General features: G+C 42.8%; 1 protein-coding gene across 3 annotated transcripts in view; it reads right to left on the reverse strand.

The window, feature by feature from the left end:
* The window catches only part of TMCO3 (transmembrane and coiled-coil domains 3), a 67,623-nt gene that overhangs the window by 37,574 nt on the left and 10,737 nt on the right, over positions 1-19,312 (reverse strand). For all 3 annotated transcript variants that reach the window (XM_032777828.2, XM_075061429.1, XM_032777830.2), the window contains exon 2: positions 14,195-14,718. In XM_032777828.2, the coding sequence (XP_032633719.1) occupies positions 14,195-14,641 (447 nt within the window). In that variant the 5' untranslated portion in view covers positions 14,642-14,718. The remainder of the gene's footprint in view (positions 1-14,194; positions 14,719-19,312) is intronic.

Raw genomic sequence — 19,312 nt, forward strand, 5'->3', positions numbered from 1 at the left:
AGAACAAAGTGCTGACATCTTGTGATTCAGTACATTACAAATAGACTGTTATGGCTTCACAATCAAATTTTAGCTGTTCTCCTCCTCTGGAATTTCAGGTGCAGAAAGGATAGCAGAACAATGGAAGGTGCAATATTATCTATTGACAGTGCACTAGCACAAATAGGCTCCTGGTCAAGATTATAACTACTAAGAGCTTGGCTACACTTGCAGATGTAGAGCGCTGCGAGTTAAACTAGGCTTCGGAGACCACAGCAGGGAAAGCGCTGCCGTGTGTTTATACTGTCAGCTGCAAGGACACTGGTGTGGCCACATTAGCAGCTCTTGCAATGCCACAAAGAGTAGTGCATTATGGTAGCTATCCCCATGTGCAAGTGGCTGAAGAGTGCATTTCAAATCGGGGAAAGGGTGGAGTGTGACAGGAAGTGTGTTGTGTGTATGTGGGAGGAAGACACTGTGTTTTGGGGGGGCTGAGCGCATGTCAGCATGCTGTCTTGTAAGTTCAGACAGCAGCAGACCCCCCCTTCCCTCCACCTCTCTCTCTCTCTCTCTCTCTCTCTCTCTCACACACACACACACACACACACACACAATCACAACAGCAGCATTCCACATTAATGGTTGCTTTGTCCAGGAGCAGATAAGCATGCCAGTTGTCAGAAACTGAGCTTTGAAAGGGGATATCCCCAAATCCGCATGCCTGCAGCCGAATTCAAAACAATGACCAGAGTGACCACTTGACTTCAGGGGATTATGGGACGTTTCCGGAGGCCAATCGCAGCACAATAATGCAACACCTCATCCACACTGACAGCCGGGCATTTCAGTCAGGGTGCAGCAAGTTTTATGCTTCTCGTGCTGGTGGATTACCAGGAGCGCTCCAGCTACAGAGTCCAAGCGCTCTAAGTGCCTTGCCAGTGTGGACACCTCAGGAGTTCGGGCGCCTGGGGCTGATTTAATACGCTCTAACTTTCAGGTGTAGCCAAGCCCTAAGATTGCAACCCTTAATAGAGAAGTACTAAGTAGTTACTGAAGCAAGAGATTTAAAGGATGCTCTGTCAACAAGGTGGAGTGATTTCAATCAAGGCCATTTAAATCATGATTTAAACTGGAAAGCCTTGATTTAAATAATTGATTTTAATCAATTTTTCTATTTGTTCTTGTTATTTTCTAAAGAAAGGTGCGTTTCTCATTGGCTGATATAACCATTAAAACATCTTAAATTTACAACTAGAGTCTTTGTACCAAATCTAGTGCATCTTTTTGCTACCTAGGAGGGCACATTATTTTAACACAAATATATGGTTTTATTAAAGTAACTATATAGCTTAATATTTTCATATTCTTATTAACTGTATAGTTTAGTATGTTAGAAAATGGTGAATGATATATTGCTTTTTAACTAATTAACTTTTTCCTCATGATTTGTGTCAAGGTGCATTAGGATGGTAACTGGAATTTAATTAAAAACACAACAGTATATCCAATTTATTTTTATTAAACAAAATAACTTTAAATGTTTTGGATAAATCTCTTATCGCAACATGCATCACATTTACAACTAAATGATTTATTAAACCAGTACGATTAGCCATAGCCAGTGAATTAATAAATATTTCAAGTCAGCCTTGAGAAAAATTTCAAATATGTCTAAGTGAAAATGACTGAAGCTTAAGATCCTGCTCACCTAAGTCTGTTCAAAATGAGAGTCTCCTAAATTACTTAGGCTGACCTATTGTGCCAGATTTATAAAGCTTGACTTCAAAAGCTAGATGTTTTGCCCCTGATTCTTCATATAGAAAACTAGCCTTTAACGCAATGTTTTTGATAAAGGCTCATGGATTCAGCATATTTATTTTTAAATAAATGTTTTAAGAAATATTAATAATACAGAATATGTTAAGGCCTATATTTAAGTTTTCTTTTTAAAAATAAATCTGTTTAAAATGAAATCTGAATTTGTTATTTAAATAAAATAAAAAAATCCAGTTTAAATTTTTTTAAAAAGTCTGAATTTTTCCAAAAGAATTGTTGATTTTTAATCCCATCTCTTGGTCAGAGCACAAAACCGAGTTCCTTTGGGATAGGGAAGAGAATGAAGGTGGTACAGGAAAACATTTTTAAGAGACTGAGATGCAATAATTTAGTGAGAGCATGTAAGAATTTGGAAAATAGAATGTGATGACAGGCTTCTGCTTTTATTTGTATCCAAAACGCTAGTGACAGCCATGATCTGGACCTTAAAGGATCTAACACCAAGACCAAGCATAAAAAAATTGTATTGCATGTAGCATGAGACATGAGCAGTTCTTTCTTCTATAGATTACATGTCCTCTGCATCAAGGGGAAAACAAAGTCTATCCCATTTAGTGACAAATCATGAATAGTTTCCTTGATGTTAATGTTGTGACAACAATCTGTTCAGAGCAACCCTGTCACGTCAGATTATCCCATTAAAACTCTTTCCAGTCAAAGACTCTAGGTTGTGATGAAAACCCTGGTCTTGGTGTACAGATTTGTTTATTAACATGTTTAGAATTACCAGAACTCACAGTCTCACTGGCATGATGAAAATTACCCTTTGCCAGATAAATCTTTGACAACGTTCCTAGAGTAAGTGGAGTTGGGGGGGGAAATTAACAGCAAATATGGCCAGGCCCAACTTCAATAGCTTTAGCTCTTCTGTCTAGTCCCCTGGTAAAGAATATTTGCACTCTCCTATTTTTCTGAAAGACTGTATTCTTCCCAACCCTTTATAGATCTCAGCTAGAAAGCACCACTTGAAGGGTAAAAACCTCTCCCAGCAATTCTGGATCTGATGCACAGACACTCTCCTTGGACAGCGAGAGGAATATAGGATGCCTTTAACATCCAGGCAGTTTTTCCTTACAAGAGGAGCAATTCATGCCAGCTTCTCCCCTAGGTCAGGACAAACTGGAGACAAAACAAGTTAGAGATCAGCTGTGGTAAAGTAAATAAGGCTATAAACTGAAAACAGAGATTAGCTACATCTGAACCAGGGGTTAGCAACCAGCGGCACACGAGTTGATTTTTACTGGCACGCTGCTGCCAGCCGGTGTCCCAGCCACCACCCCCGCTCAGCCCACTGCCGGCCTAGGTGAACGGAACCCCAGACCGGCAGCGGGCTGAGCGGGGCCAGCGGCCAGAACCCCAGACTGGTGGCGGGCTGAGCAGCTCAGCCCGCTGGCAGTCTCGGGTACCCCTATCCACCTCCACAGGATCCCACCTCCCCATCCAAGCCCCCCTGCTCCCTGTCTCCTGACTGCCCTGACCCCTATCCACACTCCCCGACCACTGACAGGCCCCCCGGGACTCCCACGCCTATCCAAAACCACCCCTGTTCCCCGTCCCCTTATGCCGCTCAGACCATCAGGACTGGCAGCTGTAAGTAGTACACTCGAAGTACCTCATTCCTATGGGGAGCAATTTAATACACTACACCCAGGTCTGCACAGGCTGCTGACGGTCTGGAGTTCTCAAAATATGTTCTCGCACCCCTTATCAAAATTACACTACAATTAGCTTAAAACTTGAGAACTTAAAAACTTTGTATATTACAGTAATAGTTAAAAAAATGTATAATGTTAATAAATACATTGTTTCATCAAACCTAAGTAATTGTACTTATGTGCCTGTACTTAATTTGTGTGTTTGATGATTTACCTTCTAAAAAAATCTTGCATGTCTCGCACCCCCAGAAAGGGCATCTCGCACCTCCAGGGGGTGCGTACACTCCAGGTTAAAAACCACTGCACTAAACTGATAAAATCTGCATTCTAATTTAATTTTAAATGAAGCTTCTTAAACATTTTAAAAACCTTGTTTACTTTACATACAATAGTTTAGTTATATATTATAGACGTCTAGAGAGAGACCTTCTAAAAACGTTAAAATGTATTACTGCCATGCGAAACCTTCAATCAAAGTGAATAAATGAAGACTTGGCACACCACTTCTGAAAGGTTGCTGACCCCTGATCTGAACAGTAACACAAAAGATCTCTGATCACTTGAAGGGCAGTTAGCTGCAACTGCCTCTTCATCTGATGGAGGCACAACTTCTGTATTTATCCAGGGAGGCCATTTACTATTCCACCCATGCCACAGCTCTGCAAATGCCCCAGTTCTGCAATGGAGCAGAGGGAGCCATCTGGCAAGGAATAGAAGGTGGGTCCATGAAAAGAAAATGTTGCTTCAAAGCTGCTGCTTTGAACAGACCTAGTCAAAAGCATATGACAGTTCACATACTGCGCTGTGCCTCACACTGGATGAAATGAGACACCAGAACACAAAATGGCAAAATCTGTACTAGTATTATCTGCACTTGAAAAATTTACAGACACCTACTAGCATGAAGACTGAACACCTAGAGATATGCAAAATGAGGATGAGGCCTTTTTCTGCAGTCATATTAGGAGAGCAGCAGCCATGAGTCAAGAAGCAGAAAGTCACATCCTCACATTCCTTTTAAATTATATCAAAACAATATAATATTGGGCTGTTAAGAATGTGCCCCTCCTATTAGTACCAACCATCACCAGATAAGCAAGAACAATGAGGAGTCCTTGTGGCACCTTAAAGACTAACAAATGTATTTGGGCATAAGCTTTCGTGGGCTAAAACATTCTCAACATTTGATAAGAAGGGAGGAAAAATCACTTTTGTAGTGCTAATGAGTTCAGTGTAATCAAGGTGGCCCATATCAAACAGCTGAGAAGGAGATGTGACTATCAGCAGGGGGAAATTGTTGAGAATAGCCCACTTCCACCTTAATTGAATTGGCTTGTTAACATTGACCCCCACACACACACTTGGTAAGGCAACTCCCACCTTTTCATATGCTGTGTATTTATACCTCTCTACTGTATTTCCCACTCCATGCATCTGATGAAGTGGGTTTTAGCCCACAAAAGCTTATGCCCAAATACAGTTGTTAGTCTCTAAGGTGCCACAAAGACTTCTCGTTGTTTTTGTTAATACAGACTAACATGGCTACCACTCTGAAACCTGTCGCCAGATAAGCAAGGAATCTCTTAAGATGTTTAAAGAAAACTATGTTTGATGGCATTCTAATCAGGCAAGGAATCACTTATCAACAGTTGTGGGTGTGAAATCTCTACTTCTTTATTGTTTTGCTTTTATGGTCCCCACTTCTCTATTGTTTATCTGTTTTCTGTCTGGTTCTTTGATTGTTTCTGTCCGTTGCATAATTAATTTTACAAGATTTAAATAAACTGAAGCGGTGAGGGGGTATTATTGGGTAAAGAATTATTTTGCAATATGTTAGGATTGGTCAAAGAATTATTTTGTAATATCTCAGTAAAATGATATGTTAACGTATAGCTAAGCAGGACTCAAGTTTCACTATATAAACTGAGGTCCAAGATGACGACCAGCTGGGAAGGAAAAAGAAAGGAAAAGGGAGAAGAAGAATAAGAAGGAAAGACTTGAAAGAAGAACTCACCCCCCGAGAGACTTCCTAAAATCAGAGCTGCTAAGAATCCTCTGTACAACCATGATGTGCAGCAACCAGAACCCAGATGACAACGACCTTGCCTGGCCAAAAGGGAAAGTGTGCCTGCATGGCCAGGAACGGTAAGTATAGCTTTGTATGCTTAGTATGTGTATTTTGTTTGGTAATTGTTAATAAATAGACGGTAAGGATATTACTATGTAAGGCTCTTTCAATGGTAAAAATATCTTGCAAACCCACAGAACAGTACGCCCAGAGCCCTAAGAACTGGGTAAGGGTGCAAGTGCCTAAATCAACCGGGTTACACCTTGTGCCTTAGGAACTGGGTAAAGGTAAGTGCCCTCGAATGTGTGGGTACCAAGAATGAAACCAACCAGCAAAATTTAAGGGCAACCCCCTGCTGAGAACCCACCCCTGCTATTAGGAAAGGGGAGAGTGATGGAATTACTATCAGGATATGTCCCTGGACCCTTCTGGGCAGCTTTGTTTTTTGTACTAGCATCTGGCTAGTAGGTGTCTGGTAAATCTGAAGTTACTGAAAGATAAATGGAGCTTTTGGTCACTTCTCCATCCTCTAAAGCTTCTCTGCTGTAAGAAGGAGTAAAAGGCAGAAGAATGGAAGAAATAAGAGGCCTCCAGAATTGCACCCTCCCCATCCTTCTTTTTTGGCTCTCCTTTGTGAATAACTGAAACATCTTTTTCAAGTAATAACAATATGAAACTGACATGACACTCAGGAGCTAGAAGCTATATGCCTCAGCCTATTAAGGAGTCAGAGGTGAAGACAGTAGGCCACAGACACCCAGAATTTTGGCTTTTGCACCTAACATCCCACTGGGAAAGTGAAAAAAGTGCTTCCTATGAACACATCAATATTAACTAAGAAATTAACACATTTAATGCAAATAAACTAGAACAAAACTGGAAGAATGTACAAACAAGTACTCTTAAACCTACCTCATGTAAACTTCCCTCTCTTTTGAACCACCATTTTCCAGTGTCATCTCTCATTATTATCAGCAGAGAATCCTAAGGCACCTTATAGACTAACAAGACGTTTTGGAGCATGAGCTTTCGTGGGTGAATACCCACTTCGTCAGAGGCAGGTAGTGGAAATTTCCAGGGGCAGGTATATATATGCTAGCAAGCAAGCTAGAGATAATGAGGTTAGTTCAATCAGGGAGGACGAGGCCCTGTTCTAGCAGCTGAAGTGTGAAAACCAAGAGAGGAGAAACTGGTTCTGTAGCTGGCAAGCCATTCACAGTCTTTGTTCAATCCTGAGCTGATGGTGTCAAATTTGCAGATGAACTGAAGCTCAGCAGTTTCTCTTTGAAGTCTGGTCCTGAAGTTTTTTTGCTGCAGGATGGCCACTTAGCGTCTGCGTTATAGTGTGCCGGGGTTGAAGTGCTCTCCTATAGGTTTTGTATATTGCCATGCCTAATATCTGATTTGTGTCCATTTATCCTTCGTAGAGACTGTCAGTTTGGCCGATGTACATAGCAGAGGGGCATTGCTGGCATATTGATGGCGTATACTTACATTGGTGGACGTGCAGGTGAATGAACAGTGATGGTTGTGGATGATCTGGTTAGGTCCTGTCGATGGTGTTGCTGGTGTAGAATGTGGGCAGAGTTGGCTCAGGTTTGTTTGCATGGATTGGTTCCTGAGCTAGAGTTACTACGGTACGGTGGTGCAGTTGCTGGTGAGAATCGTTTCAGGTTGGCAGGTTGTCTGTGAGCGAGGACTGGCCTGCCACCCAAGGCCTGTGTAAGTGTGGGATCATTGTCCAGGATGGGTTGTAGATCCCTGATGATGCGTTGGAGGGGTTTTAGCTGGGGGCGTATGTGATGGCCAGTTGAGTCCTGTTTGGTTTCTTTGCTTGGGTTTGTCCTTACCAGTGACACCATCACAGGACCTACCAGATCAGCCACACCATCACCGGTTCATTCACCTGCACATCCACCAATGTAATATACGCCATCATATCCAGATCTGCCCCTCTGCTGTACATCGGCCAAACAGGACAGTTCTACGGAAAAGGATAATGGACACAAATCAGATATTAGGCATGGCAATATACAAAAACCTATGGGAGAGCACTTCAACCTCCCTGGCCACACTATAGCAGACCTTAAGGTGGCCATCCTGCAGCAAAAAAATTCAGGCCAGACTAAGGAACTGCTGGCTTCAGTTCATCTGCCAAATTTGACACCATCACTCAGGATTGAACAAAGACTGTGAATGGCTTGCCAGCTACAGAACCAGTTTCTCCTCTCTTGGTTTTCACACTTCAGCTGCTAGAACAGGGCCTCGTCCTCCACTGATTGAAAGCTAACCACTCATTATCTCTAGCTTGCTTGCTAGCATATATATACCTGCCCCTGGAAATTTCCACTACATGCATCTGATGAAGTGGGTATTCACCCACGAAAGCTCATGCTCCAAAACGTCTGTTAGTCTATAAGGTGCCACAGGATTCTCTGCTGCTTTTACAGATCTAGACTAACACGGCTATCCCTCTCATACTTCTCATTATTATGCTTTATATAAGATTGTTAAATCACCATGCTAATGTTCTACAAATATTAAAAAAAGGAAGGGTTTAAAATAATCTACTTGTCGCAAGTAAGAAGATTGACATGACACACAAGGGGAACACCCTCCACTTCAGCAGAATTGAAGCTCTCTTTCTTTTTTTATTTTATAAAAAGTTTCTAGATCTTATAGTTCCAAAGAATCTTCAAAATGTAACTAAAATGTAATCCAACGCAGTGATTTATTCCCAAGTCTGCAGAGAGCTCTCTCCAGTGTCTCTTTTGCTATTAGTATCTTTGCAAAGCAGCAGAAGAGTGAAATGTGTAAGATTCTGATTAGCTTCACAGCTGCTATTTAGAACTAGATCTGTAGGGAAAACCAATGTGTGGTTTGCTGATAGTTCCAAATCACTTTAAAAAATCTTTTAGAGTCAGATGAAAGATGTGATTTCAACTGAGCTTTGTTTTCAGGTAGGGTTTATTACAAAACTGGAGACAATTTCTAAATAAAAAGTCATTTTGAATCAAAAAATAAAAAAAAAGTTTCATTTTTAAAGAAGTCAAAGAAACATTTCGATTTTCTCAATTCATTTCTTTTTTAAACTAGAACAATTCACAAAATGGTTTGGTTGATATGAATCTGCATTTTTTCCACTTAAAGTTTTGTACAGCAGTGAAATCGTCAAAAATCATGTTAATTTCATAATGATTGCCACAGCTTCAGAAAGCTACATGCTGCAGAGGCCAACTCCTGCACTCCTATGAAGCAGTGGCATGGAGGCATGCGGTGGGGCTTGGTTGGAGAACACTGTGTTCAAGGTACTCTCTAACAGACTTTCCACACCCCTCATTCCCCATGTTCAGAGCACGGACTGCTCCATGAGTGTCTCAGCTTGCATCCTACCCTCTGTTCACATCACCCCTTGCACCTCTTTCTTGGATACCTCAGTCTCTTGGTCCTCAAACTTTTTGGGCTCAGGGTCTATTTATAAATATTTATGACCTGTTGCGATCCATTAAATAGACTAGGGATAGAGGCCCTGGGGCAGAGCTGTAACTAGGCATTTTAGCACCTGGGGCAAGCAAGCATATTTGCACCCCCTACTAAAGGTGACGTGTGTGTGTGTGGGGGGGAGTACACAGGTTCATGTGCCCACCCTGCCCCCAGGTTTTTTGGTCCCCCCCGCCCCCCAACCCAGTCATGCTGGATGGGCTGCTAAGGTGAGTCAGAGGCTGGAGGTTGTGATGCAGGCAAACCAGCTTAGATGAAAAGCAATAGCAGTTCACCTGTCTGTGAACCTCAGAGGAACGTCAAGAGGCATTATAACATGCAAAGCAACCCACTTGTAAAATCTGATCTGTTAATTTTGGCAATATCCTGTTGCTTATTTGCTATTAAGCATACACTATAGCAAATAACCCTAGATCAGAAGAAATACTAATGTTATTGTATCCACTTGTCTATGAACCTATTAGTTACTAAAGTTATTGTATCCACTTGTTAGAATAGAACAAAGGAAGATATTGCCACATTGTGTTTACATGGCACATGCCCCATTAATTACATTTAAGCTAATTTTACCTGTGATTGCTGTTGTGTATACTTAATTAATCCTGGAACAATAATGTGCGTTAGTCATTAGTTGTGGATTCATTTGGTGCTTAAAAACTGCATGAAAGCTAAATGTTTTTGGCTATCACGTTATTCCCATTTATCTATACCCATTTGTCTAAAGCTGCTCAGCAAGGAGGAGCAGTGACTTCAAAGCATGGGTGTTGTGTGCTCAACAGAGGGAAATCTAGGGACACATGCTGTGCTATAAACACTTGGTAGGCTATTTTCAACTATAAATACTGGATGCTGGGAATGATCCTGCCATCTCTGATCTTTCTGGATGCTGTCAGGTAGCTTTCTAGATATAAAGCCTGGTCTACACTACGCGTTTATACCGAATTTAGCAGCATTAAACCGATTTAACCTTGCACCCATCCACACAACAAAGCCCTTTATATCGATATAAAGGACTCTTAAAATCGATTTCTGTACTCCTCCCCGACGAGGGGAGTAACGCTTATATCAGTATTGCCATGTCGGATTAGGGTTAGGGTGGCCGCAATTCGATGGTATTGGCCTCCGGGTGGTATCCCACAGTGCACCATTGTGACCGCTCTGGAAAGCGATCTGAACTCGGATGCACTGGCCAGGTAGACAGGAAAAGCCCCGCAAGCTTTTGAATTTCATTTCCTGTTTGCCCAGTGTGGAGCGCTGATCAGCACAGGCGGCCATGCAGTCCTAAATCCAAAAAGAGCTCCAGAATGCACCGTACAGGAGATACTGGATCTGATCGCTGTATGGGGAGACAAATCTGTTCTATCAGAGCTCCATTACAGAAGACGAAATGCCAAAGCATTGGAAAGAAATCTCCAGGCTACGATAGACAGAGGCCACAGCAGGGACTCAACACAGTGCTGCATGACAAGCGTAACGGAAAGCCAAAGAATCAAATGAACGCTCATGGAGGGAGGGAAGGGGGACTGAGGACTCGAGCTATCCCACAGTTCCTGCAGTCTCCAAAAAGCATTTGCATTCTTGGCTGAGCTCCCCATGCCTGAAGGGTCAAAAACATTGTCACCAGTTGTTCAGGGAATATGTCATCAATTTACCCCCCCAACTCAAAGAAAAGGGAAAAAAATCGTTTCTCGCCTCTTTTCAATGTCACCGTATGTCTACTGGATGCTGCTGGTAGACGGGGTGCTGCAGCGCTGAACAGCAACATCCTCTCTCCTCCCCTCCCCTGTGGCAGACTATGGCCATTCTTGTGTTCTTATGGGGTTGAAGTGCCATTCACTCAAATTTGGCCTACCCAGGCTCCCATCATCATGACAGCTGGGCCAAAGCTGAGTGGGGCTGTGACCCCAGAGGTTGCAGTGCCTGGAGCAGAGAGGGGAGCCCAGCCAGCCCTGTGAGACAGGAGTCCTTTTGAAATATTCTAGTGTAAACATGTGCGGCCAGGGCTCGACCCTCTCCAGGGCGGAGGGGAGCCACGCCGGCCCACTCCACTCCACTCGGTCTGGGAAACTAGCCCGGCTGTCCTTGCAGTGCTTGTCCATCTGGTGGGCAAGGGGCTCAGGCCCTCCGGCAAGGTTGCCGTACCAGCCGCGAGGTGCCGGGCCCTATGCCAAGGCGGACAGCAAACACAGAGTCAGTAAGCTCAGGCCTGGGTCAGGACTGAGTAGTACTAGCAACAGATTAAGGTCCAGCCCTAGCTCAGGGCGGGTAACAAACGCTGAGGCAGTAAGCTCAGGCCTTTCGTCAGGGCTGAGCAACTTAACAGTTTTTCGGCCTCCTCAGGCCAGGGAGAAGGGGAGTCTGCCACCTCGGAGTGGGGTGGCAGGGGGGGATGCAGGCCCTCCCACTTCACTGCGTCCCAGCCCAGGGCCCTAACAGCAGCTGTCGCTCCGCTGGTCAGTCAGTGGGGATCCTGACTGCAACACACTGACATAGGCTCGGGCAACTCCACAGCCTGACTGGGGTCAGCTGCCCTCGGGCTGCTTCTGTACTCCCCCTCAGGACCTACCTGGGTCCTAGCGTTGGCTTCTGAAGGGTCCACGACCATACGCTCATCGCGACCGGGGCTGGGTGGTAGGTCCAGGAATTCCTCGGGGTAGTCGGGCCAGGGCAGCGTCGGCGGGTCCCCTGGGTAGCGGGCGCGGGGAAGCTCCAGCCAGTCTGGGCGGCTCCCCTGGGTCATCAGAGTCTCCCAGCCTCGAGCTCCCTGAGGTACGTCTGATCTCTCCGGCTGCTGGAGCCTGACTGAGCTCTGAGGGCCGGCCTTTATAGTTCTGGGTCGCCGCCTGACCCTCTGAGGGGCGGGCTCAGGGTTCCGTAGCTCCACCCACTCTGGCCTCCGGCGGGGCTCGACCCTCTCCAGGGAGGAGGGGAGCCAGGCCAGCCCGCTACATCTGGTGACCCAACTTTGGGTCCTGACCTGTGGGTTGAAAAACCCTGATCTGTGCCTCATTTTCTGCCCCCAGGTCCCCAGCACTTACAACCCCTGCAAGGATCTCCTAGTCACATAAGCCATGATCCCCCCTCACACTCTTCCCCTCTTCTCCACCTTCCACAACAACTACTTCTATTTCCTTCCCGCCTATCCTGTAAACATCGGAACATTTCTGATTATATTTTCTACAGTAATGGATGGAGAGGGGGCAAGGAAAACAAGAGGATTACTGTGAATGTGCCCAAGGAACCACTGCATGTAACTCCACTATAATGGCACTTTCTCTGGATGGGAGACTATGACTGGGTCCCCAGGGTGTAAGCTGAACTATAGGACCGCTGAGCCCTCCAAACTCACCAACCTGGGCTGGCTGCCTCTCACACTGTGATGCTGATGTCAAGCTACAAGCCTCTGACAGGTATTGCACTCACCAAGACCTCCACAGGCAGAGACACACCCAACTGAGTTACATAAATGATCTCCCTGCCACTCATGAACCACCAATGGAGAGGCTCCAGCCAACTCCCCCAGCTCTCCAGCATTGCACCCCAGAAATACACCATCTTGCACTGCTCCGGGTTCTCTTGGACAGGGCGAACTCATTAATAAGTTCGCCACTTCTTCATAGTAAAGTGGACATGCAACAGTTTTTGTAACCTGAGCTGAGATTCCCCTAGCACTTCAACCAAAAACCACACTGTTTTAGGTAAATTATAAAACAGATGTATTAAGTACAGAAAGATAGATTTTAAGGTATTATAGGTAACAGGCATAGAGAGCAAAGTTGGTTACTTAAGAAACAGAAATAAACTTGCAGTCTAAATTCTAACTTAAAGAGACTAAGCATGATTTGAATCAAGCAGTGTCTCACTGTGACAGATGATACAAGCAGCTGACAGTTCCTCAATACCCAGACTGAACCCTTTTCCAGGCTGGGACCAAATTTCCCAGTTCAAAGTCTTTTCTTCCAGAAGATTTTCCAGGTGTTGAGATAGGGGGTGGGGAGAGAGGACAAATGATGATGTTACTATCTCTTTTTACACCTTCTTCCAGCTGCTAGAAAGAGCCTTGCTGTGGCATGGGGGTCAGTCAGTTCCCATTGGTCAAGCAGTCTCCATTGTGTACGTGCCTTCTGTAAGGAGCCTCTGGGATAGTGGACTGTTTTCTTATTGGGCCATCAACGTCCATATGGCCAGTGATGGGTGCTCCTCTGCCCTTACTGAAAGTCTCATTGTCACAATCTCCCAACCTCACAACATATTTCAATAGTATATATTGCAATACTTCATAATTCCACAGACACTGACTATACATACAATCCAAGAGGTTATTAATGTTCAATAGATCAAGACTTTTAAAATGATACCTCACAGGTCTTGTGTTTGTACCAAAATATCCTAATCATATCACAATGGTGAATATGGGGTTCCAGAGTGCTACTTTGAGGTACAGAGTGTACAGAGACCTGCTGTGGTTCCCCAGAGAGCAGCCCTGCTCGGACAAATTTCTCCATACTCTGAGTAAGTTTGAGACCTGAAGAAGAGCTCTGTGTAAGCTTGACAGCATGTTTCTCTCACCAACAGAAGTTGGTCCAATAAAAGATACTACCTCACCCACCTTGTCTCTCTAAACTTCGGTGAGCCCTAATAGATCAAGGTGAGGCTGGCGAGCCACAACAATCAGTGCTTCACTATCACACATCTGTTCTTTAAAGTGATTATTTTATAAAGAAGGCAATCTCAGTTGGTTTGTCTTGACACAAAGAAGTGCAATTACAACAAAGAATGCTATATTACTGCCAAAGTATATGAATAGTCTTACCTCTCATATTCCTTTGCCTTCTAAAGTAATGTTGGAATTGGGAGTTACAGGGGTTCTCAGTAGAATTATTTTTTATAATTATTATAAAATTTCTAAATGTCAATAAGGAAACTCCCTGTAACTACTACATTACTTCTAACTTACCTGAAGAGAACAGATTTACTGCTAACGTTGCTCAAAATTCCATCTTTACACTAGGGATAAGTGTTGAAAGTTTGGTGCAGATCCATATTTTTCATACAAAACAAAATAATTTAAACCTCTTTTTAATAATTAGAGATCCCTATGAAACCTTCACCATATTACCTTTCATAATGCATTAGTAAAATTGGAAAGTACTACCTTTATTGCAGCTTCTCTCAAGGCCTCCAATCGCTGTCTACTACTTTCTTTCATGTTTACAACATCTTTGTAATCACCTTGAAGGGCTCTTTGGAGTCCATGGATTGCTTGAAAGACTGAGTTTTCACTTTCATTCAGCTCCTTTTGGAAAATTTCAAATGTGTGCACCTGAAAAAGTTTCTCTTCATCTGACAGCCCCAAGTCCTTCTCTACTGATCTTATTGCATTTTTTAGTTTGTTGAGAACCACGTTCTTTTGGCGAAGGAGCCCAGATAGCTTTCTGCAGTTTTCTAAGACCCACTGTTTTCCCTGTGTGACAGCAGCACCTTTCCCACGATGCAGCTTTATTGCATGCTTTACTTCATCTTCATGCTCTGCAGTGTTCAATAACTGGCAGCAAAGTAGTGAAATCAATATCCATAGGGAATTAAATTCAATTGCCTTCATTGTATTACTGTATACAAGCAGGAAGAGTCCGAAGCCTTCTATAATATGCTCTCTGCATTTCGAATACACATGTTGTGCTGAAAAATAATACACATTAGCTGTCAAACATGGTTCAGTATTGGACTACTGGATCAAATCCATTTAAAAAAAGTCTCAAATGAAGTCTAATAAAAAGTGTGTATTCTCCCTTGATCAATAGATAGTCAAAACCACCAAATCTTTCTGGTTTAGTAACATTTTTATTTTCCTGGGCTACCTGTTTTCCAAAACATAATACCTTGCTTTAAATCCATCAAGCTGTAAAGCTCAGCAGTACCACACTGGTCTCTCATGCTTCTTTTGAATGATATGTGGACCTGTTTTTTTAAAACTTACTAGTAACCAAGTAAAAGCAGCAGAGAATCCTGTGGCACCTTATAGACTAACAGACGTTTTGGAGCGTGAGCTTTCGTGGGTGAATACCCACTTCGTCAGATGCAGCCCTACCTGCATCTGACGAAGTGAGTATTCACCCACGAAAGCTCACGCTCCAGAACGTCTGTTAGTCTATAAAGTGCCACAGGATTCTCTGCTGCTTTTACAGATCCAGACTAACACGGCTGCCCCTCTGATACTAGTAACCAAGTGTAACCCTTATCTTAACAGCTTAAGAAGTATGTAAGTTTGCTCATTTTAAAATATCCATGAACCATCTGTGTTTTTCAAGCCTACATTTAAACAAAAATATATGTCATTGTTAAATTATGGATAGCACCTCAAAGTATAATAGCTGCTTTATAGAAGATACAGAAAAACAAACAAAGAAATTACAATATAAATCATGCTTGCAAAATTCTCAGTTCATATGACAGATAGCAATGAGATTTTTCTGACTTTTTGTCATTTCCAGCTTGAGATGGACTTGGACCAATTTCCCTAAGCTATCTCAGTATCTCTCAACATCATTTTTCAGTGGTTTTCTGAGGAATATCTCCTAGTGCTGATAATAAATAATTCAAAATAAACATTTTTTAAAATAGTCAATGTTATGTGTCTTCAGCACTAACTATGGCAGGATTTCAAATAACGGACAAAGGATGTGAACAGTCTCCATTAGTTCAGAAATTATGTGCAAATACGGTACCCAATAAAGGACTTAGATTTCCTTAAAAAAATAAATAAAATGATGTATTTGCCATCTAAACATGTCATTCAAGAATTACAGAATTTAATTTAAATTTTAGCAAATTTTCAGAACAGGTAAATAAATATTAAGCTTCAATTTTGAACTTTGGAGCAATAACTGTAGTCAAGAAAGGTTACAAGCACAAAGAGCTTGATTAGTCCATCTGAGATGCTAACTCTCTACTCATGATACATTGCAAATTACAATGAGCTGAGTTGATGAAGTTAGGTCACTAGATATAAGAGAGAGGAGGGAGGGCTGGCATAGTGCTCTTCATAAGGGCCCTAAACTGCTGGAATTCACTCCTATCTCTGACCTAAAATAGCTTAGATTTGTCAACTTTCAGATCATACCAGAGGGTCCTTTGCTTCAGCTGGCTTCTTGAAAGATGGGGGATTGAGATATAAGCCAATGTATACATATGACTGAGAGAATTACTACTCAGCAGATTGGTTTAACAAATTTTTGTTAGGCAAAACACTTAGTAGGAAATTCTTATTTACTTACAAGTGGGAAGCTCATTAGGATAGTTTCACCACACAAAATCCATCTTGATTATCACTACAAATTCCACTCCCCGCCCCCAGCCACTGATAATAGCTCATCTTAATTAATAAGCCTCTTACAGTTGGTATGGTTACTTCCACTTTTTCATGTTCTCTGTATGTATATACAATCTTCTTACTATGTTCCATTCTATGCATCTGATGAAGTGGGCTGTAGCCCACAAAAGCTTATGCTCAAATAAATTTGTTAGTATCTAAGGTTCCACAAGTATTCCTGTTCTTTTCAACAAACAGTCATCCCCAACACAGGAGAATATACAATTTCAACTTTCCATTGTTTAGACCAGGGGTTCCCAACGCGCTGCCCGCGGGCGCTCTGGTGCCCACCCGGGCATCTAAGTGCGCCCGCGTACCGGCCAGCAGACTAGCAGCCACTGAAATGCTGCTGACAAGCTGCGGCATCCAGAGGTGTCGCCGCTGAAATACTGATGAAAATCAGCAGCGACGCCTCTGGATGCTGCTGCTTGTCAGCGGCATTTTGGTGGATGCTTGTCCGCCGCCACGGTCCTCCATGGCTCATCGTCTGGTGCCCACCAGACAAAAAAGGTTGGGGACCACTGGTTTAGACTAACTGCTTTATACACCTCTACCTCGATATAACGCTGTCCTTGGGAGCCAAAACAATCTTACTGCATTATAGGTGAAACCGCGTTATATCGAACTTGCTTTGATCCGCCAGAGTCCGCAGCCCGGCCCCCCTGAGCACTGCTTTACCGCATTATATCAGAATTTGTGTTATATTGGGTGGCGTTATATCAGGGTAGAGGTGTATTTTGGGGGAGGCAGGCAGGGAGGATATGTCTATGTATTAGTTCATTTTTATGTTAACTCTTGTCCTGTCAGTACAGGTTTTGTGTTAGTGCAAACCAATTTTTTCTAGCTTTGTGGCTACATTTTCCTCCCCAAAACTATTACTCTGCATTTTCCGTATACAAGCACAATACTAAACATAATTACTCTGCAATGTCTTTACACATGCACAGTTCTACCTAAGCTTAAACTGTTAAATGTTATCAAAACAGAGTCTTAAAAACCACAGCAGGCTTCTGTCAAGCCTAAAGCATGCCTTTACTCCCAATAGTATAGATGTGCTAATATCGGACACTGACCTTGTGTGCGGCAGAAGAGGTGAGATGGTTAAAAAAAACAAACAAAAAATCACACACAAAACCAAAATTGTTGTTCAAATAATTAACATACTCAGAGCCTGTGAAATGAATGTTTATTTATTATTCTAGCTATATATTATATATATATATACACACACACACACACACACACAGAAACACAGACAGTGCAAATATATATACACAGTGAAAAAATCTGCTCCTGTCATTTTTTTTAATTCTGTTTTTAAACTAGAGAAAGATTGCCAATAGGGCTAGAATTTAAAGACCATTTGGAAGACAAATGTTTTTTAAGGAGCTTGAAAGATGAATAGTTGTGGACATAATATAGCGAGTCAGGGAGTGGGGGCTCCAGGCAGCAGCATCACAGAATATGGCACAAAGAGGAGTTTGTGAGTAAGAGGACATGAAGAGCATAGGTAGACGTGTCTTGAGTGAGTGAATGGAGATGTAGGAAGGACCTGAGCTGTGAAGCGCTTTGAAAACAAGGATGAGAAACTTGATTTGATTAATAGGGAGAGAAGAAGCCAATGAAGAGTCTTAAAATTGGTGGGTGGACCTGGGTATTATATTCCAAAACAACCAAACAAAAAATTAGTGGAAAGAATTACTATGGCTAAGGCTACACTACAGCTTAACTCGACATAAATTATGCCACTCGGGGGAGGGGGGGAGGAATTAGTCATCCCCCTCAGCGACATAACTTATGTTAACTTAAGCACTGGTGTGAACAGCGCTATGTCATTGGGAGAACTTCTACTGACACAGCTACCACTGCTCGCAGGAGCTGGAGCTATTAAGCTGTGCCACTGGTAAGCTCTTTAGTGTAGCCATAACCTATGAAAGTAATGGAGTCCAGCTAACAGCTCTCCAAAATATATACTTAAAATGCCTCCTGCTATAATTTAAAATGATGTAGTTGCAGCTGTGTCGGTCCAAGGATATTAAAGACACACGGTGGGGGAGGTAATATCTTTATTGGACCAACTTCTGTTGGTGAGAGAGACAAGCTTTCGAGCCACACAGAGCTTTTCTTTAGGTCAGAAGAACAGCTCTGTGTGACTTGAAAGTTTGTCTCTCTCACCAACAGAAGTCGGTCCAATAAAAGATACTACCTCACCCACCTTATCTCTCTAATAAATTTAAAAATTTAGTCTGGAACAGTTAAGAGATCCATCCATTTAACACTGCCTACATTCCTTAATTGCTCACTATAAACCCTCAAGACCTGGTCCAAAGAATAAAGAGCGGAACAGCTAACAAAGGGTGGTTTGCTTAAGGCAAGAAAAAGAGTGGGGAAAAAAACCCAACTCCTTAACTTAGAGACACTGGTAGGCAGAAAGACCTTCTATGTAAGCAAAATGATCTGTTTCCCAGCGTCTACTGCTTTTCAGTTTTTGGAGCTTCCAAATTCTTTCTTCCCTGAACTGGAAAGGAGTGACCCACTGTGACCCAGCAACCTCTTGATGTCAAGTGGCAGAGGGCACAGGAGGTGCACAGGGTTTTACAGGGATCCCCTGGGTCAGATATAGTCATATAATATCTAGGGCCCTACCAAATTCACAGTGCATTTTGGTCAATTTCACAGTCATACAATTTTAATATAGTAAATTTCATGACTTCAGCTATTTTAATCTGACATGTCATTGTGGTAAACTTCTGTCCCAGATCTGGACTTTAGCGTACAAAATCTGGGTGTTTACTGTGAACCTTTCCCAAGCTTATACCCAGCTTGGATATATCTCGCTGCCACCAACTAGGACTATTGGGGTTCCTAGTTACCCCCGAGTCACCCCAACCTTTCCCTGGGGGA

This window comes from Chelonoidis abingdonii, chromosome 1 (assembly GCF_003597395.2).
Source record: "Chelonoidis abingdonii isolate Lonesome George chromosome 1, CheloAbing_2.0, whole genome shotgun sequence".
NCBI classification, from domain to species: domain Eukaryota; kingdom Metazoa; phylum Chordata; order Testudines; family Testudinidae; genus Chelonoidis; species Chelonoidis abingdonii.